The 22,098-nt window shown below is 42.9% G+C and overlaps 1 protein-coding gene across 2 annotated transcripts; it reads right to left on the bottom strand.

Moving 5' to 3' along the window:
- Window positions 1-1,087: 1,087 nt before the first annotated feature.
- Window positions 1,088-20,724, bottom strand: ZNF131 (zinc finger protein 131). 2 transcript variants are annotated; one of them, XM_084304861.1, is made up of 8 exons: window positions 20,609-20,724; window positions 17,111-17,249; window positions 15,572-15,673; window positions 14,831-14,975; window positions 10,338-10,701; window positions 10,013-10,235; window positions 5,675-5,805; window positions 1,088-3,241 (listed from the first exon to the last, which is right to left on the bottom strand). In XM_084304861.1, exons 2-8 carry the CDS (start codon window positions 17,232-17,234, stop codon window positions 2,591-2,593), a joined length of 1,740 nt encoding a protein of 579 aa, XP_084160987.1. In that variant the 5' UTR covers window positions 17,235-17,249; window positions 20,609-20,724; the 3' UTR covers window positions 1,088-2,590. The 2 variants fall into 2 exon arrangements, with proteins under 2 accessions (XP_084160987.1, XP_084160986.1); XM_084304860.1 differs by having other exon boundaries at window positions 10,013-10,701.
- Window positions 20,725-22,098: the final 1,374 nt, after the last annotated feature.

Below are 22,098 nucleotides of genomic sequence, written 5' to 3'. Positions count from 1 at the left end.
TCCAAACACACCACACACGTTCCTGTTCATTCCCTTTTCCATTTCTCACTGCCTAGACCCCCCCATTGCTTTATCCCATTAATTTAATTCTACAGAAATTCAGCTGTTCACTCTGCAAGCCAAGACATGCTGCAGACTGCAGGCAGCAAGTTCCACAGTTCCGTAGATAGACTGTAGCAAAGCGGCCATTACAGAGAGCAGCCAGAACTTCTTGCTCCCCAAATCTTCCCTCTAACCACTATAGGTCTACAAGGGGAAACGCTTTCCAATGGAGTTACTGAAAAAAACCTTTCACCCTGTTCCTGAGGCTGTCCCCAGCCTCAAATCCAAGCCCTTGATGCAGCACGGCCTCAGCGCACACCCCCAGGCATTGCAAGGCAACCTCTGCCTTGCCAAACACCTGTGAGAGGAACTCCATAGCTACAAATACCAGTTAGGATCTGTGACTGGTTTTGTCCTGCATAGAGAAAGCGTAAAACAGCATCCCTCTTCCCTCCTCCACTGAAGGTGGACCTGCAGGATTGCTCCTGCCCCTGCCATGCTCCCACCTGGGCTCAGCAGCACTCTGGATGAAGGCAGCACTGGGCACAACTGAGCATGCTTGCTCTACTAACTCACAAGCCATTGTTGAAAATGGGAGATAAAACAAATCAAAAACCAACCAAACAAAAAACCAACCAAACAACCAAACAAAAGTGCTTGCTAAGCTACAGCCCTGTTGCCAGTACCACCTAATATCTGTAGTTTTGTTAAGACATGCAGACAGACAGTTCCTTTAATTCCACAGATACAGATATTGTGTCCATATGCACAACTTTACAGATACCTAAAACAAACAGATATGCAGCAAAGCAAGCAGGCCTGTCCCCTGCATGTTATCAAAAAGCCAAGTATAAATACAATAGCCGATTTCCACTTGCATGATTAGCATTGTGCCACATTCTTCCCTTAGCACAGAAGATACTACTTGCAACTCAGGAAACAAAACTCATCATTAAAAAAGAATGCAAGTTACATTAATCAAATTGTTTGAAATTTTAATTGAAATTTGTGTTTGTTTTGCAACAGTTTCTCAAGAAGTACGATGAAACACATGAATAATTTTGAATGAGACTGAAAAGCACAAGCTTGAGGAAATAATTCCGCCTTTGGAGACGACTGAATAGAAAACTTGGTTTTAACTAAGATCTACGGGATTACTAAGTGCATTAGGGAACTTCCTTGCAATAATTCCTCCATTCAGTTAAGGCTTTAAAAAGTTTTTCAGAAGTATGGAACAAGGCAATAACTGGGAATCAGAAGTCCTTAGTATGGCTGAACACAGAGCCAGACCAATATTTCCTACACAAACTTAACTTCATAGTAATGAGCTACTAAACTTATCAAAATGGGATTGATTCTTATCACCGGGATCTGGCACTGTAATCGCCAGTCACTAAATTGTTTCTTGTTTACTGGATGAAGCAAATAATGCAACATTTCATGGTTGGTATTATTTTATTGTCTAATATTGATTAAAATGTTTACACTCCTACTTTTCAATCCACAGCTTAGCACTCATACCTATGGCTTTTACTTTTATTTTTAGCACAACATCTTTGTGTCAAGTGTCAGAATTCCATTTCAAAAAAATCCCCATAACCAGGAACCTGATACCATATAGACAAGTCTTCTCTATACTTTTTTAAACAAATTCATTTTCAAAAATGAAGATTTATAAAAGAAGAATCTGCTGGTAGCTTTCTTCCAGCTCATGTGTACCACAGATTCTATCGAGCTTTTCCATTTTAAGATGTTCATTTTAGAGCGTCTTATTGCCACTAAGTGGAATCTGTTTCCTCCCTCAGCACCCCCCCCCATTCTAAATTTAATGCAAAAAAATCAGTAGCTGACAATTTTAAGCAAAAATATAAAGCACTATAACATTACCTACATTGCCTTTTTACTGAACTAGGTTCTTGAACACTTCAGAAGCTTTGTGGAAATTTAACCAGTCACTGTTGAAAAGGCACAGGATTTTTGTGCTCTCAGACCTCCAGCAAAAACAGCTTTCCCCCAGACTGAATGTTCAGAAGTTCCAGCTTGATGTAAAGCTTCTCACATTAAAGAAATGCAGGGACTGCTGTTGGATACAGTACTGTGTTTGGATGGCAGTCTGCCCAGAAAATTCACAGGTATCTGAGTGGTCATTTATACTAGAACCCACCAGATTTTACTAACTCTTCTGCCACAGACACCCTGCAAATCTGTAACAAGAGTTTGCTTCTACTGAAGAGGAAAAGAGGTGAAGTTACTCTTACATATACCCAGGGATGGTATAACAGCAAGACAAGCTATTCATTATTAAAATCATCACAAAGCTGTCCATTTCTGCGGTAGTTCCTGTTCCGTGGTATTAGATGAATGACAGTTATTCTTCACATATGACAGAAGTGTAGTTGTATATGAAGAAAGCTAACTTTGGTCCACTTGTCCAGCTTGCCAAGGACAGCATATTGGAAAGATGACCACTGACAGTTCAAAAAACAATGTAAAAGTTAACAAAAATAATTTGGTATTTCACTCTTAAACCTGCACGCGGTTAATTGACCTAGTCATCCACCTTTTCAGTCTTCATGTCCACTAATTGTTGAGCTTTTAAGTCTTCAGCTTGTTCATGATCCCCCTTATCTGCATCATCTACGTGACTAGGTTCTTTTTCTTCTGCTTCTCCTTGATCAACACTTTCGTATTCTACTTGTTCAAGGTCTGTTCCATCTATAAGTTCTGCTTGTACTTCTTCCATCTGTATTTGATTTACATGCTCAACATGCAACTGCTCCACATGAACTTCAGCACCATGGTCAGTCTGAATGTGCTCAACCTCTAAGTAACTAATTTGCACCTGTTCTTGTAGTTCATCCAACTGTGCGCCTTTCACTTGATTGTCCTGTATGAGATCCTGGTGCATCTGTTCCACAGTCACCTGTGCAGGATCCACTTGGACCTGAATTACTGGTAGGACATGGACTTGTTCCACTTGTTCTATTATAGTCATTGATGTCACCGGTTCAGCTTCCACTGGAAGAACCTCTTCTGTCATTAGTTCTGAAATATTGTGCATCTCTTTGAGATGCCTTCTCAGCTCACCGCCTTGCATGAACCACAAATCACACAGGGTACAGTGGTTGGGTTTTTCACCAGTGTGTATCACCAAGTGATCTTTAAATTGATCCCAGCTGTTAAACACGCTGTTACAAACCTGAAACAAAAGACAGAGCATGTTAAACAGTGCCAACAGAAATATGACAAAGCATGCTGCCTATTCCAGTCCATGGCTTCACACAGCATAGCTTCTTGCTACGTAGATTTAAAACACACACACACATATACGTTAGAGGTAAAAGCTGAGAAGTCAGTTCCAGATGAACAGAGCACCTATTATTACTTGAGAAAGCGTGACAGTCTGAGTTGTGCATATACAGGGTAGCTACTGAATTTATGAGCCAGTACAACATTTGAAAGATTTCTTATTTCAAACTCACGTGAAATTCACATACAGAAGCAGGCACCAGTAGTTCTGTGTCTGTTGCTAGAATTTGGGGTGGAAAGCTATTTGTGTAATAGTACAGCACGATGAAAGTGTAATACAAACTGTTCTGTTACTGAAGTTCTAGATGCAGCACTACTAGCCTACTTTTCCTCATCACCTTTATTTTCTTCACAGAATTATGAGGTTTAACTGGCTAGACTAAACTCTGCCATTGTGCCTTTTCAAAATAAATAAATAAATAAATATCAGTGTATGAAAATGTCTTAGAGCTCCATCTCTGTTAGACTTGTCCAGCTAAAAGTACTGCGAAGACTGCAGACACAATATATTCACAGAACACTAGAACACACTTTATTCCCTTCAGCTGGTACTGAGGTGTGTAGCCCGAGAACAATACACAAGGACACTGTAGAAATTGCCTGTAGAAATGTGCCTGTGGGGGAAAGTAGGGCAGAGTCACACTTGGACTACAGAAACAGGGTCTGGAGTTTTAGCCATGCAAGTGTTCACACTGGCATAAAGAAACAAAGAACATGTTTCAACACTCCTTCACTGCTGGCAAGTATTTTAGAAAGAAAACATTCCATCTCTTATTTTTTGGCAACAGCACAGAAGGATAATGGATTATCTGACACGGATTAACTCAAGGAACAGGTCTGTAAAATGGACCTGAAAAAACAGCTGTTAAAGTCTGTTAAAAACAGGTTTGTGTTGTTACTACCAGGCTTTCTTCTCCCCAGGCTCATGCTTTAGTAAGAGAGAAAGTTGGACAGCACACATTCAAAATACTAACCTTATAAATAAGCACTTAAACTTACTTTGTGATATATAAAGATAATAACTATTAGTAATGTCCAGGCACATAATTACTGATAGCCTAATTTAGTCCTCTAGACATACACTCAAAAGTAACAAAAATAGTCATCAAGCAAGTGCAATTTTTTTTTTCCTTTCTTCAGGGAGCCGAGATTTTATGCACTGAACACTATTCAAACTTAATTCTAAACAGGGAAGAATTCAAGAAAAACTTCTCCAGGAATTACTGTAATTGCTGTGGGCTGAACCCACATTCAGCTACTAATCCATATTCACAACATCTGTGAGAGGACATGGTATCAATTAATAAACAGAAAGCTACAACACAGTGAAATTGGTCAAAATTGGTTAAACCAAAGGGTCACAACAAAACAGTATGTTCAGCCTGAGGCTACTAGGTACGACTGCATTACCCAGTAACTCTCATGATCAAAGCTGTCTTATCTTTAATTTATAGGTACACTCACAAGAGTTAATTTCAGACTAGGATAAAAGCTGAATAATACAATGGCAACAGTCAAACTTCCAATTCAATGATGTGACACACAGAATTCATCCATTCATCTCCTGCAGCATTCGCTGCTTTCTATGAATGAGATCTATCTCTTTCGGAAGAAATAAAGCCCACGTCCAGAAGTTTTCTTTACTATACAACCCAAATAAACTTAAAACCAGAGTAAATTAAATAGGGTGAGAGTCTTAAGGGTAGTGGGTGTGGTAGGGTGAAGAAATGTGTTCTTAATTGAGACTGGAGCAGCAAAGCAGCAAAAAAACTGCTACAGCCAACCTTAATTTTTATGTTTCTAGCCTTTAAAAGCTGACTTTTAAGAGTCATGTAAAATTCTGAAAACCTTTTTGAATCCCAGTTATATATATTATCTATTTACAGCATTTATATTTGCTTAAAAGACATTACAGATTGTCATCATAATATGGAATGACTTTACAGACAAAGTCAACATACTGGGTACCAAACAGCAGAATAATAAAATAGGAAAAAAAATAGTACTTTGTATTTTGGACTTTAGTGAAGCATGTTCACAAGCAGGATAGGCCTAGGTCAGTGCATCAAGAACCTTGAAAAGGAAGCAGAAAGATTAACAAAGTATTATGAAAATCCATACCAGTAATTCCACATTTTAAATGGAACTACTGAAATATAAAAATTTAACTGAGTGCTGTGGCTGAATGCGGTCCTCATATTTGTTTAAGTGGTTCTTGGAAGCGTGAGCCCACTCTTGCTGCCTTTCCTGCTTAGTACTCCCACACTCCCTCAGCATGGGAAGGAGGCACCTGGCCTCCAACTCTCCGACTTCCATTACCCACCTGACATTCATACAGCTTCTTTCTTCCCTTTTTAGCTCCAGCTCCAGACTGACAGGCCGCCAAGTGACATTTGAGCGTGCTATTCCTAGCAAAACGTTCGTGGCAGTTTGGACATTCGAAGGGTTTTTCACCTATTAAGACAGACAGGGATTTATAACGGCATAAAATCAAACAGTTTTCTGTCAGCTTTCCCTTCTTCCCCTCTTGCTGATAGACATGCTGTAAAGGCTTGGCCAACTGGATTATTCTACAGAAAAAGAGAAAGACACTCTGTGTACACTTCATTTATATAAATAAAAGGGCAAAGTCTTAATGTGGAATCATAATTCTCATTTAGAAAGAGACAATCTGACATAACTGCTGGTGCTAATTAAAGTCTGTTTAGGTTTTTATGGAAGTTAGATCACTAGCCTGTCAAAATATCTTAATGAAATAGCAGCTATTCCTGTCTTTTCACCTGATAATATTCAAAGACTCAACATTAGAAATTATAGGAAGTCACACAATAAAGAAAGTATTTAAAAAAATACAATGTTTTATTTTCAAGAACAGTAACAGCTTATGCTGAAGAGCTAAAACTAAGCTCCAGAAACAAGGTGGCACAGATTAACTATGAAGTAACAGTGTATCAGCATTTAACAAAAAGCAGAAACCAAATCAAACCAAAAATGAAAAAGAGTGAAGCAAAGAGGGACATGGCATAGATGGGCACAAGCAAGACAAAAATTCCTTTCTGTTCGGTCACTTCATTTCAAACCTGGTACCAAAAAGAGGAGCGTTTTCCACTGGGAAGCCAGCTAAGGACAGCAAGCAGGGGAGGATGAAAACAGGCTCTGTTTTCTCCTTTTATCCAGAGTAGTATATTGCTATTACTGACATCAAGCAGAACAAAGAAAAAGTGGTGTCTGTTTACTAATTTCATTATGCATAAACACAATGAAATTCAAGGAAATGAAAATACAAAAAAAACCCTCAGAACAGCATGTTTCTTCTGACTGCCTGATAATTAATCTGTGAAGGTACTGGCAACAACCTAACTATTGAAACAAACCGCTTAATGAACACCAAAAGAGGCTGGGACCTTTCAGTGAATAATGTAAGAGTTTTTTCTATCTGGATTAAGATTTAAAGCCTACATTTTCATGAAGACAGTAGTTACTGACTGGGATGGAAAGTCAATAAACCCACGTTTTCAGAAATATTCAGAAGCGCCTAACTCGGTTTTCAACAGAAATCCACAAGTAGCCTATAATTCTTGCTTCCACACTCAAAGTCTACAGAAAAAAAAATTAAATGTGTGAATATTCCCCTTAATGATTACCAAAGGCTATGTTTTTGGAGACTGTTGTATGGCAAAGAAGATAAAGGAGCACAGAACTCACAGCACAAAACTTCACCAGCCCTGCCATATGGCCACATTTAAATAGTTACTTGGTGTCAGCCACCCCCCAGTCAAGGACAGATTTATTCTTCTCTTACTCAAATTCTTCAGTAATCTTCCACACATAGTGACAAAAGCATCTGAGAGTGACAATTCAATGACAGTGGTGGCAATATCCAAGAGCCAAAAGAAGTGTGACTCCGTGCACTGCACAAATCAGCACAGTGACCCAGGCTGCACAGCTCGGGGGCGATGGAAAGAAAGCACAAGCACCATCCTGCCAGCCCAGCTACCCCCAGAGACACACTGGCAGTGCTGCAGAAGCAGAGCTCCTCTATGAGAGACGACAGCCTGCTGCCATCCAGCTGTGAGCTTAGCCCCATCTAACTGTGATTTTATGGATTTTATGAAGAGTTTTTTTTTTTTTTTTTCTCCTCTGGATCTGATGATCGTCTTTTTTCAGTGTATGAGAAAGAATGAAATTTCCCTTGCCAATCTTAAGTAACTCAGGACAGGAACTGTCGGGAAGGAGACGGCCCAAAATAAATGTTTTTAACCCAAGGCCCCAAATAAACATTTTTAACCCAAAGGAATTTCTGACAACTAACACTGTGATTTCTATTTGCCTAATACATAAGAAATCCCATCCCTGTATATAAGAAATACACACACATAATACATATATATCTGTGAGAAATTCATCCCTGAACATAAAGCTACCACATCATTATTAAAATATGTTTAGAGAGAAACAGTAGTTCCCTCCCACCCACAAGTGCACCAAAAACAGGTATTTATCAAATGAACTCCACAATTATATATTCGAGGTATGCAAACGGAGTCCATTTGTTAACTTCTATGGAAGATGTTATTTGCAGTTTAAAGTGAGCTTCCTGTAAAGCATATTTTAAATTTACCACAGAATGGCAAAGACCATGATTAATTTTTTCTTAAGAAGTCTGTATAATCTGTATACAAATTATGTTAATTACAGGATTTCCAGACATGTCAGACATCATGGCTGCTTGGAGCACAAAACTCCTTAATTTCTATCTTCACTCATGTGAGCACATGCAGCCTCCATAAAAAGCCTATCTTTGAGAAATATTTAGCAGTCAAAATTCCCAGGGAAATCGTGGGAAATCAAAGCTGTTCAGCATCTCTTTCTGGTAGGGGATATAAACTTTGCAAAAACAAAACAAAACAAAAAAACAAGGTTAGACAAGAATATCGAGAGCAGTAGCTTCCTTTTAAGATTGACTTCGGTATGAGGAAATGGCTCTACATGTGCAAGACTAGAGTTACATGTATTAAATTCAGTGGGCATACATTAATTACAGTCTTGCAGAATTTGTCCTGTGAGTTACTTTCAACTGGCAATTGAAATCTCATTATCATGCAAGAAAAAAAAAAAAAAAAAGAATCGTTACATCACATCAAAAAATCTCCCTTTTTATAAATTCTAGAGATGACTTTGTTAATATTTTCAGAGATACATGACATGAATTTCTTTTGCACTTGCTACTTTAATGTTATTGCTGGTGTTGTAGCAGCAGGACGAGATAGTTTGTAGTACATTTTCTCCATGGGCTCGTTATTTTATTTTAGTATTCATCTAATGTTTAGAATTAAGAATTTAGAAAGTCTTTGGCTCAGTGGGAGTTTTTTCACTGACCTTAGGAAAGCACAGTTATATGGTAGTATCAGGTTTGATTTTAAGCTTCAGACTTTCAAAATGGGAAACCAAAAGTAATTAAATTCCACGAGTACTGCTTGTATCAATACGTATTGATACGGTCCTCTGGGTCTCCTGTGATATGCTGTTACTTTGTGTCCCAAATTCTGTCACAACAGCAATTCCCACATGAAGATAGCAGAGTAAACAAAATAATCTACCAAAAACCTCTCTGAAAATACTTTCCTGATGTAGTTTGTAGCTGTCTTAGCTATGCCAAAGCAAACACTCCCTACTTTATAGGGAATAAGGATTTGATAAAGACTTTTTACAAATGCAACTCTGAAGGGGCTATTTGGAGTAGGCTGGGTACAGTGTCATTCATGCATCAATACACACCTGCCCCTGGTACAGAGAGGTTCCAATTAAAAGGCTTTAACAAGATAAAAAGATAGGGGCTGCTCCTCTGCATTAAATCTTACTGATGCCTCATGACTGACATATTAAACAAAACCACCTGGATATCAGACCGTATTTTATATGGTCCTTACATATAAATACTTTGTAGGTATGATAATTCATATAATTATTTATATATACGTTATATATAAAGTCATCTACAAAATGCTCAGCATCTGTACAGATAGTACAGACTTCTCACACTATAAAGGAAGACCGAAGGAGGCACAAGCAATTTTGTGCTCAAAAGATGCTATCCAGATGTCAAAAAGGCAGATTTTACAGTAATGGAAGTCTACTATAGCCAGTAGAAATGTTTTGCTATGTTACTTAACATGCAAACAAAACTGAATCACAGATGTCAAGACCAAGGATGAAACTGTCATAAGAGGCTATTTCACACTGACAAGCTCACAGTTCAGATCTTATTACAACAGAAAATTTTAACCAGGAGAATTGTGAAAATAAAAGTAGCTACGCAGTTTGGTACATTTGAAGTAAGCATGCCTTATGAAATAATTCTTAGAACAATGTTTAATACACTCAAGAGAAGCTTCATTACGGTTTTCCAGTTCTGGGAGCATATTTTTAACCACTTAAAAAAAACCAAACAACTCAATACCTCACAGTTTATACCAATAGGAAAAAACATCAGTATAGAATCATCAATGCAATTCTATGATTCTTTGATTTTAGTTGTAACTAGAAGCTAAGTATTTCTAGCACTTGTGTGTTCTCTTCAGCGTAAGCTCTACTTCCCACAAACAAGCAAAACCCCAAAATGGCCAAAGCCACAAGTACGTGACTACAGCAGCACTCTTACCTGTGTGCTTCCGGAGGTGCTCTTTAAAATGTCCAAAGTGGTCAAATTGTTTATCACAGTACTGGCATATATGTATTTTTTTGCCAGGTCTTTGCTTCTTGCTGGCACCACCTTCATCGAGGTGGTAACAGGTGACATGCTGTTTCAAAGCACTCTCTCGTAGGTACCTTTTATTGCATATGTCACACTTGTAACTCTCAGTAGAGTGTGTTTTCATGTGTTCCTTAAAATGGTAAAACAATTTAAACGAACGGTTACATTTCTCACAGTGGAATAAATTGTTCACGTGTGACAGCTGAAGTTCCACAATTTCAATACCTTCTACCTGTTTGCATGAGGGATCAGTTGCACTGTCATCTTCTTCTTTGATCTGGCATTTTTGCTCTCCCTGACGATACTTGCTGGTGATATCTGCCAAAAGAGCCAAAGCAGATTCATCTGTTGTACCCGTTGTCTGTATGTACTTTATGGATTGCTCTGCAGAAGCTACTTCTTCAAGCGTCTCGACGCTATCATCTTCCATTTCAATTGTCCCTTCAGTAATCTCAACCTCAATTTCAACTGGATCTGATTCTGCAGATGGCAGTGTTTCTGTGATAACGTTCGAAGTTTCAGCTATCTTCCACTTTTTTGGTTTATTTTTAGCTTGGGTTTGATTTGATTCTAAGGGTGATGAATTTTCTTTGTTCCTGTAAAGCATTTGCATAAACAAGGTTAAGATCCACAAACACGTAACAAATCCTGCCTGATACTGAGCTTCTGCATTAAACATGTTCTAGCTGTTTTTAAGAAACTCAATGCACATGACCTGCGTGCATTTTAGAAGATAATTTGTCCTTACTCTATACTCATTAGTCCTGTAAAACAGCAAGTTTGGAGCTATGGAGACTTTCACTTCGGGCAACTAAAATGTTTTAAGTAGCTCTGCTTTGAGCAATACACAATGCATCAATAAAACGACCAGTTAGCCTAATGGCACAGGTTTATCTGAGCAACTTTGGAAATTCTGCACTTGAGAACTTTCACAAAGGGAGAGTTCTTCTGCCTGCCTACTCAGAAATAATATTCAAGTCCTTCCTATGCTATTCACTGCTTAAGCTCTGATGACTGACTTAGGTTCCTAGAAACCACTGTAGGTGTGACCTTACGCAATGATTATCATAACAGCTAGTACTTCAGAAAAGCACACAGGCTAAAAAAAAAAAAACACAAAAAACAACAACAATTACAACAAATACTCACTTGGATGTGGAAAGAGTACTCTAATTTAATTTTCTGGTCTTACACAACCCCCCCTTCCCAGCTCAGTTCCTCTTACCCCTGCACCATACACACACAACCTCCTTCCTCTGAGATGTCAGGGATAGCACCCCATTGTGATCTATGGAGTAATAATTCGTGTCAAGAAGATGGTTGATATTAATAAAGAAGGGGGAGATGTGGGAGTGTGGCCATGGGGGTTGGCAAGCCCCATGGTTGGTGATAACATCAGAGTCAACAATGAGGCCATCAGGAATGTAAAAAAGTTTAGAGGGCACAAAGAAGGGTGATTCAGGAGCCATGCCTGGGGTTGCTTGTTCTGCAGCCCTTAAGGCATGGAAGTTGCTGGGGGTTTGCTGTTGCTGGGCAAAGTTGTTTGACCAATGGAAAGTTGTTGGAAAAGGACTGCTGTGGTGAGAAGGGTGTAAGAGAGGAGCCTGTCCTTGAGATGAAAAGGCAACACAATGTAATGAAGTTATGTCATCAATAAAGGAGTAGAGAAAAGGAATGAAAAGGAACAGGCTAGCAGAACAGGGACCAGGACGGGAACAGGCACATTGATTGCCTCATGAAGATAGGTTCGGCCAGACTCAGCAAACCGCTCAGAGAAGCTCCTACAGAAAGTTGCTGGAAATGGGCGCACTGGAGCTGGGATGAAGCTCGAGCTGAGAGAAGTGGACCCATGCACACAGCTGCCCTCTGGTAAGCAGCTGCACATTATGGGGAATCATGCGTCCCTAGGAACAAAGACTGTCCTGGTAACCTTACAGCTTATTCCCTTTATTAACAATCAGTTTGTGATCCTGAAACATGGGACCAAACTGAGGTCCAGGTGTGGGACTCTGCTACTAAAGGTTGGATTGCTCAGCACCTGGGAGCAGTCTCTGGGGCCTTACGGAGCCCTGTGGGTTGCCAGGCAGTGAGGGAGCTGTGGGCTCAGTCACCGATCCTGCTGCTGCACCAGCAGCCCCTCTGCTGCTACAGTCATCGAAGACCTTTGCTGTTCCGCCCCCTGGTGACCTGGACGTGCCTTTTGACCCAGGCCCATTGGCCTTGAAAAGGAGACGGAAATGTTTTCCTTCGATCCGGGAAGAACAGGATACGTAAGGCCTGAAGACCGAGTTGCTTAACAACTTAAAGCGAGACATATTGTTCCCACGACTAGCCCTGGAATTCTGTGGTGCTTGTAATCAAGAAAAGGAACGCAAAATGGGGACTGTTATAAGTCATGGAAGATATGGGAGCACTTCAACCAGCATTACCAACTCCAACTATGCTCCCCCAGACGTGGACATTAATAGTGATAGACTTAAAGGATTGTTTGTTCTGATTGTACATATGTAGAGGCATACACATGTATAGGTGTACTCAGGTTTAGTATGCAAAAGCAATGTTTTGTATATTTAGAAAGTTTGATGCTCGTGTATGTGTGTTGGTAGAGCACAGACTCCCTGCACACCCAGCGCTGTTTACCTGCCTTTTATAAATATTCCTAAATTCAGATTGAGTTGAGACTTCATTTATAACATGGATTTTTTAGTAATAGGTGAGGTGAGGTTTCCTTCAGTATCTGCATGTCATATGTCAGAAATATGCAGCTAATGACTATGCAGGACAGAGCTTAGCAAATTACACCTTACAATATTCAGATACAGGAAGACAAAACATCTAAACTTATAGCTTCATTTACTCTAGATTTCTGAAATGTAAAAGTTGGTAAGTTACTTTGCACATTACTGCAAAGAGCTCCAGGATCACGTAGCAAAAGAATAATATGCTCAGCAGACTATCATCCTTGAGCAGCTGGTGTGAAAGTCTGAACTTTAATACACACTTACAGCACTTTAAACACAAATGCACTTTAATGAATAACAGCTGGTTGTTTTCTTTCTAGTCGAGGTTATGTGATGTCCATCTCTTTGATATTAATAAATATCGATCGGGCAAGGGGCTTGCTCAATTACCGTTTATTTCTACTTTGGCTGAAGTTTCTGAAGCTTAACCTGAAAGCTTAAGTTAGAGCTCAAACTGTGACACTGTATTATAATTCCTCCCACTCCTACCGTTGAGGAGAAGAGACTGACAGTGGTACTTAAGCTTGTTTGTTTTTGTCAAGAAAACAAAAAAAAAGGCAATGAAAACAAACAAAAAATCAATAATAAAAACAGCCTTTCAATATATTAACAATGGAAATAACTAAGAATAGACTAGCTTGCATATGTTAAACATTTTTTTCTTTGTATCATAAGAATTAGAGTTTACTGGCGTTGGATAACCAAAAAACTGCACAACATAATGCAACACTGGGAAATGCTTGCATGCTGGGCAGTTTACTTTGATGGGCTGATCCAAATCCTGGTTCAACAGTTCCACTGGTGTACACTGACTGAAACAGATACCATTTAGAACAAACTTCTTCAATTTCAAGTTTCTTTTCAATTTTGTCAGGCAGACACAAAGGTCTGCTTTTTTTTCCTGAACAGAAGAAAAGTTATCCTGATGGTATTATGCTAACCTCAAAAATGTCAAATCAAAAGTGTTGGTGGGGTTGAAGAGCAGGACCAGAAATGCAACCTCTTATCTCTTCTTTTAAAAAATTGTGTTTTTTTGCTCTGCTGCCAATCCCCAGACTAAGTGCTGGGTAAGTTCTTTTGAAAAAATCAATGTTGATATTGGAAACCAAGTTTCTAGTGTACCATGGAGTTTTTTGTGTCCCCCCCCCCCGGCTTTTTTAAGCCGGCTTTTTAGCAAGAAAATGCTAACTGGCTTCTAGGGGAACTCTGGGCTGATGCATTCCCCTTGGCCAACACTGTTTATGGGAAAATAAAGAGGAACCTTATCCCTGATGCAAGGACCTTTCAGTCAGTTTAGAAGAGAAAGCCATGATAACCACGAGACCCCTCCCCCTGCTTCATGCTGAAACAGCTGAGCATCCGGAAGGAATGACAACATGACAGCACTTTGTGAAAGGGAATGACAGGGAAGAAAACAGCAGGGTGGGAACATCACCCGCTTTTCTCAGGTTGTAGTTTTGCAATGAAGCACAGTTATCAGACTGGGTAAGATGTGCCACAGCAACATTCAATTAAGTATTTATCCAGCATAAAACTGATTACACCAACCATATTTACTCAAGAATTTTGATAGGTTAGTTTTGCATCAGGGAGCTTTAAGATCACTACCCATTCCCTCAGAAACAGCAGGAAGCTGAGTGAAATCAAAATACTAACACAAACTTATAGCATGATCTAATTACCTAAATCACTGCATACATGCCTCTCAATCAGATGGGGTCAAATAGCCCAAAGACCTGGTACTAGTTCCACGATGACACAGCCATACAATGCTATTGAGCTCCAGCCCAAAGAACGAGACATTCCTTTTGCAGCCTTTGTTACTCTGACCCCTATCGTGTAATTGAAAAGTATATGGCCCCAAACGAGTTTTCGAAGTTCCAGGATAAGAGCAGCACTGCAGAATACCAGCACACAGCTCTAGTAAAATGATTCTTAAGACTACATTTCAGTGCTGGGAAGAAAAAGAGGCTTATGTGTTTACCTGATTTCAAGTGCTTTGATTGCTTCTAGCATCTGTAGATACTCAGCTGCTTTCCAAACATCATTTGCTTCTTCTTCACCTTGCACCATTAGTTTTGCTGTATAGGTGAATTCTATTAGGTGACGAAATGCCATGTTACTTACACCTGTTTGGAAGCAAGAAAAGCAAGTTAACAATGCCTCAGTGCCTCAATCTGACGAATCTTGCACACTTGGCCTGCTCACCATTTTGCTCATGATACTTTAGCTGCCAGTTTCATGAAGACAACACCCTTGAAAAGCTCACGTCGGAATAACAAGTCTGCTATAGGAACATGGAAACAACTATGGAATCATGCCATAACAAAGGTAAAAGTAAAGGAAAGATAAGTGGGGCAAAAAGCTGTTTGTGTGGAATAGTAAAAAGTACATAAAGTACAATATTTAAAGTAAAATTTATATATTTATTTAGCATTTAAAGTACAATAAAAAGTACATATTTAAAGCATATTTAGAGCATCTCTCTTTCTCAAAAGACCTCTGACCAGCAGATGATTGCTCCTGGCCTACAGGCAAGTATTACTCTGTGTCTATCTGTTCTTGCATCCCAGCTAAGGTAGGAGTGTGATGGTTGGACCAGGTGATCTTGGAGGTCTTTTCCAACCTTAATGATTCTACGATTCAGCCTGCATCAAGGACACCACATCCACTTCCAGTTCCAGCACACAGCTCTGAAAGTTTTTATCTGCATGAACCAGATTACCTTCAATCTCCACCAAGGGCTCCTGAGTGAAATCTTGGAAGAATTTGTAGAAGAACTGGCTACAGGCAGCAAGAACAGCCTTATGAGCTTTGAAATGGTGACCTGTGAAAACAGATAAGAAATTTTAGTTTAGGATGACACCTTCCTTACTTATTGCAGAATGAGAGCAGATGCACAAGAGAGAACAGCGGTAAAACCTAGTCTACAAATCTACTCTAGCAGAATACAGTCACTTAACGTGTCTCCATGTAACATGAGATGCTGCTGCAGCTAGCCTTCCACATCTCATGCGACCCTTGCTGAAGGCAAACCAAAGTCAGAGAACTTGCTCACTTCAGCTTGTTTCTCTTTTCAGATACTTAATTTATGGCAAGTCCTTGTGCAAACTTTTTTCATGAATGTCTTAGGTGCAGCTCTCAGATTTCATCCAAATTCTCTGTGCTTTTTGGCATTCCTACGTATGGATCTATTTTGTCACCATTTCAGCTAGCTTAAACACCCCTGCAGAACAGAAGCAGTTCTGATCTGATCGTTCTCTTTTCCAGACTCTGTAGTCCCCATCACTGTGTTGTCTTCTCCTTGCTGCAGGCATATACACATTTATAAGGCCCCATGAGATCAGGATAAGAGAAGCAATGTAGATTAGAACTATGCAGCTGCACCAAAAAGCTTTGAGCCCAACAAAAACACTTGGTAATACAAATAGATATGGTAATACTAGAGCAGGAGCAAACATTCAGGCTAAGCTTTGTGCAAGAAGTACCAGTGAAATAACAGTGATTCCATAATAGTAATCTCTTCTCCATTCCTTTTTTCTAATCCAGGCTCTACACAATCCCTTTTCTTCGAGCGAGTTCTGGCTATCTTTTTAAGGGTCAAGCAGCACTCCTTTAGTTGAGTCCATTCTACTGGACACTGCCTATCTTCTCCAAAGTGCTCATCCATTCTAAGACATGTTTCAGGTTAGAAGCAATCTTGTATCTACCAGACACCATCTTTTATAAGCACTTATATCTCCAGCTTCCTTTTAGACTAATATTTACAACTCTAAAACACAGAGGAAAAGAAAAGCGAATTATTCTTCCCTATTTTAAGAATACATTAAAAATAATATGCAGATACTAGAGAAGCAAGGTGGCAATCTTATTTCAAGCTTTTTTTTTAAAACCATATTTGTACAAGTTCTCTGCAGTCGGATTTAGTCAAAACAGTCTGATTTAGTCAAAAAAGCATCTTTAAAATGTTTTGGAAATATTTTGGGTGACATTAAATATAGTACAGCAGTTGCAGAGTAGGATAATATCTGAAAATATTTAGCCACTTGTTTGGAAAAACAGAAGCATGATTACTAATCACTGCTGGAGATGCTGTTCACCCCAAGACTTTAAAAGAAAGTCTGCGTGCAACTCACAGACCAGTACTGGACCGAGAATTTGTAAACAGGCCCCTTTGACAGCTGAGCCAAGACCAACCCAAGAGCTTCCCAGCACAGCTTTCATAATTTTTTGTATACTAGCTGGTCCACAGGCCTATACATACCATCCACAATCAGAGTGATGTCTGTGAACTGGTCCTGCTCACGTTGTTCGTTCAGTCTGTCCAAAATAACTTTATAGTGCTCTGGGAATTCCTGGATACATTCCATCGTTTCTTCGGCTTCCATGGCAGAAGGACTAGTCTGCAAGAGACGTGTAGCAGAATAATAACACTGCACCGCTCAGTAAATGCTATGCACAGTCAGGTTAGTACACAAATGTGAACTAATTGGCACATTTCAGGGACTACAAAGCCACCAGAAACACCAAACTGGTAACATGTTTGCCTGATTTTAGCTAAAAGGTAGAAAACAATAGGGTTAATGAAGTAGAGTATGGCCTTATTTATATTTAACAAAGTACAACTGAACTGTGTATCTCTTTATTCTACATATTTAACAAGGACCCACCTCCCTCAAAGCAAATAATGCAGGGATGTAACATCTGTATGGCTAACTATTTAACAGCATCTCCTCGGCATAACACCAGAATCTTTACACAGCCACTTCCTGCAGCTCTACCGATCCACTTGGTGGAAGAACCGTTCTCAAAAAATCCTTATTTAAGTAAGTCACAGTTGGTATCTACTGAACACAAGATGTTTACTTCCTTTAAGAAAGGATGCAGTAAGGCAGCGCTTTACAGCTTCTGTGTACACAGAGCTGCCTTGTATTTAAAGTGTTGCCACACCCAAGAACAAGAAGCTTCTTATTCACCCAGCCTACTTACACTTCTCCCCCTGCATGGCGAAATATCCGCTGCCAGCCTTTCCAATGAGACACGTGGGCTTGTAATATAATGGCCCTTCCTCCCTTACTGATACAATAAATGTAGCCGTGAGTGGGAGTTGAGGAGGTTATCAGACCTGAAGAGGTTAAGCAAAACACTGTGCCTGTGGAGACGAGGCAGCAGATGCTAGTCTGCTTCTTATGCAAAAGAACCGCTGGAGAGAGTCCAAGCGCTTCAATGAAAGCATATCACAAATTATCTCTAGGCAAAACGACTTCAGGTCTGTGCAGCAGCCCTCCTCTTCAACTCCCACGTTCACATGGCTCTCATGCTGAGAATGCCTCAGAAAAAAGTAAAGACATTTCAAAGCAACGTTAGCACAGAAAGTTCAATTTCACAGTCTAACTCACTTTGAAATACACGTGGTATCTGAGAGAAGACAGTGATTAGACTTGAATGAGCTTCAAAGGAATTTGGGAAATACCTTTCACTGTATTGTTATGCTTAGCAGGGACAGAAGGAAGAAAGTTAGAAGAGCAGTTAGTATCTCTGAATACAGAGGTGGAAATTTTTGGTGTGACAAGGAAGCAGATATCTTTAGAGTGCTGGAAGAAACTAAACAGGAGGTGCTCCCTGACTTCCAGTGCAGATTTGGTTGATTGGAATTGTAAAGTCCTGAGTGCAAACCTGTCCTTGTGTGCACCAGCTACCTCTGATCGGATGCCGCCGGGCATGCGAACGCCACCGTGTGGCTCCCTAGGGTCGGCTTTCCTTCCAACAGTGCATTCTGGTAATAAGGGTTCAACAGGAGAGAGGAAAATAATTACCCAGTTATGATGAAAGCAGGCGTTATTTTATTATGACTAACATATCAAGCAAAGAAATTTGTCACATTTGTATTTTAAGCAAAGGACACTCTTCCTTGCATCTCAGAAACCGTACCAAAAAGATGATAGAAAGTGAAAGGGAAAGAGGGACAAAAGTGAATGCTTATGCAAGTCTAGTTCTGCTTGCTAGCAGTGCTTTTTAAAGGGGACACTGAAACTCGTATCAGGCTCTTGAAAGGAACAGAGAAGGTCAGCCTGCTGGGAAAGCGAAGTGGAAGGGAAGGATGCTGCTGCCTCCATCTCACTTCATCTGTAATGAGCCTGAGACGGATGACAAGCAGCTCCCACCTTTCCTGTCATCTGGTATTCAATTCCCATTGAATACCACATGGGAAGCTGACAGCCATTACGTCACTGTTGAATTCTTCTTGCTTGTTTTTGAGAAATCATTCAATGATGGATGACTTGCAGTTAAAGACTTAATTCCTTAAAAGTTAAGGCAAACCAACTTTTGACCCTCAAATATCATGACATCATACCCTCCTACCAAACCTAAGAGTTTGTTTTAAAAAATTGAGTGTTTCTCAGAACACTAAATCAAACAAACATTAAAAACATATGACTTACATAAATTTATTGTCCTGAACTACCACAGAGCTCAGCAATATATTGCAAAAAAAGCCCAGTGTAACTCTGTGTGTTCAAAGCCCTGTATACGTTCACTGAGGTGACGAATACCATGGAGCAAGAGGTGGGAGGTACAGGAAGTACAGCTCCCTGAAAGGAAGGTGTGGGGAGCAGGGGGTCGGCCTCTTCTCACAGGTAACTAGTGATAGGACCAGAGGGAATGGCCTCAAGCTGCACCAGGGGAGGTTCAGGTTGGAAATAGGAGACATTGCTGCTCAGAAGGAGCAGTCAGGCACTGGGACGGGCTGCCCAGGGAGGTGGTGGAGTCCTCGTCCCTGGGGGTGCTCAGGAGAGGCTGGACGTGGTGCCTGGGGACGCGGCTCAGTGGGTGCTGTTGGTGGCAGGGGGTGGTTGCAGCAGGTGTCCTGTGAGGGCTTCCCAACCCTAAGGCCCCTACCCCCAGGCAAAGCAAGGAGGAGGCAGGCAGCAGCGGCCCCACATGATGGTTATGCACCAGCTCACAGGTGGTGGAAACCCGGCTGCTTCTGCTTCCTACACAGTTTTTACGACAGTTTTTTTTCCTTTTTTTTTTTTTTTTTTTTTTCCCTTTTTTTGCTGTTGTTGTAGGGCTCGGTACCGCGCTAACCCCGTTCCCTGCTCACGCCTCACACCCCCGTGCCAGGCGCAGCCCTCACACACCCGCCCCGCTTTTATCACCGCACTCCCGCTCCCCCCGTCCCCTTTTTCCCCCTTTTTTCCCCCATTTTGCCCCATTTTCCCCACAGGCCGCAGCCCGCCCGCCACACCCGCAGCCCGTCCCGGGCGGCTCCCTCAGGCGCGGCCCCGCCCCCGCCCCCGCCCCCCTCAGGCGCCGCCGCCATCGCGGCCCCTTCCCCGCCCCGACCGCCTCCCTCCCATTGGCGGGCGCCGCCGCCACTCAACGCAACCCCAGCCAATAGCGGCGCGGCGGCACGGCCCGCCCCCCGCCGAGGAGAGCCAATCAGCGCGCGCCGAGTCCCAGGAGCGGGAGAAGCCGGAAGGCCTACCCAGCGCCCGCCGCCCGCCGCGCCCGGCGGCCCCGCCACAGCCCCGGGCGGCCGCCCGCGGGCACGGGCACGGCGCGGGGCGGCCCCGGGAGGGGGAGCGGGGCCGGCGCGGGGCCGGGCGGCGCGGTGTGGGCGCCGCCGCCTGGTTACCCGTCGTTACGTCATCAAAGCGCGCATTAAATCGATCCCCTTTTAACGGCCGGCCGGCCGGGTCGCGGCCCGGCGGCGACGGGGGCCCCGCGGGGTGGGGAGGCGGCGCGGGCCGGTACTCACCGCCTGCAGCGCTCCGCCCCGCCGCGCCCGCGCCGCCGCCGCCGCTTCCTGCTGCCCGGCACGCTGCTAAGCGGGGCGGGCGCCGGCCAATCGCGACTCGCATTCCCGGCCTGCACCGCGCGGCGGAAGTGACGCTGCCGTCACCTTTCACACAGCGGGACGCGCGGCTGGGCGGTGGGAGGGGGAGTTGGGGGGAGGGAGGGAGGAGGCTGGGCGGCGCGGTGCATGCTGGGAGATGTAGTCCCGGGGGGGGGGTGGTGCCGCCATCACGCGCTGCCTGCAGGGCCGGCTCCCAGCCCAGCCCCTGCTGGCACCGCCGCTGCCCCGCGTCCACGAGCACCGCGCCCAGCCCCTCCTGAGCACCCCCAGGGACGGGGACGCCCCCACCTCCCTGGGCAACCCATTTTGATGCCTGGCTGCTCCTTCTGAGAATAAACGTCTGCTGTTTGCAACCTGAACCTCCCCAGTGCAGCTTGAGCCCCTTCCCTCCAGTCCTGTCGCTCGTTATCTGTGAGCAGAGGCTGGCCCCCAGCTCCCCGCACCTTCCCCTCAGGCCACTGCAGAGAGCAATGAGGTCTGCCCTGAGCCTCCTCTTCCCCAGACTGAACACCCCCAGCTCCCTCAGCTGCTCCTCGTGAAGGGAAGGCGCAATTAAATGGGGTGAAGGGCAGCCATCCATCCCCCACAAGTGCCATCAGCCCCGCAATGAGCCCCCCACGCTGCCACCCCAGCAGAGGGGCTGCAGCGCTCTCCCCTGCCATAGAGCACCCTGGGGTGCCAGAGCACTGCCAACACGCTCCCTGCTATGCAGCACTTCATGTCACGGTGTGCGTCACCCCGTGCTGCCCACCATAGCATCCCACAAGCCAGGAACGGGGCCGTCTCACCTCCGTCCCCACTGGCAGGAGTCTCACTGAGCCCACCACCACGCTGAGGGCAGGAGCAGCACACAGGTCTTCCTGTGTCATTTAAACTGAGCGGTGCCATGGATGAAGGCAGCACGGAAAGCAGGTCCAAGCCATGCTTTCGCTGGTGCCAGCTCCAACACTGTAACACCACTAAGCACAAGGGAAGTGGCTGAGCAGCATCCCACACAGCCAGCAGAGCTGCTGCATGCCCTTGTTATCCCTATGTTTGTGCACAGGCTCTGGACTGCACCCTGGGAGGGAAGGCAAGGGAGTGTTGCTGGCAGCGAGCATCCCCTCTGCTGCCACAGCTGTATGTGGGCACCGTGAGGCCCCAAGTTCTCCTCTAGGACGTCATCACCAGTGGCATCTGAAGCCAGCCAGACTTTGTGTGCTGCCAGCAGGGGAAAATGTATTCCTCCACATAAAACAACACTCGCGTTTAGGATGTCCAAACAGACACTTTGACATCCCTATGAAAGCCTTTATGTCAATCATAGCTGTAATGGCTGAATGTTCTTATGGGCTTGCCCACATTATTCCCGTGAATGAATTTGTTTTATGACCTTTTCCTGCACTTTTCCC

Source organism: Netta rufina (genome assembly GCF_964035555.1).
Source record: "Netta rufina genome assembly, chromosome: Z".
Taxonomy (NCBI): Eukaryota; Metazoa; Chordata; class Aves; order Anseriformes; family Anatidae; genus Netta; species Netta rufina.
Note: the sequence above shows the minus strand (reverse complement) of the source record. Positions and strands in the feature narration are given on the sequence as shown.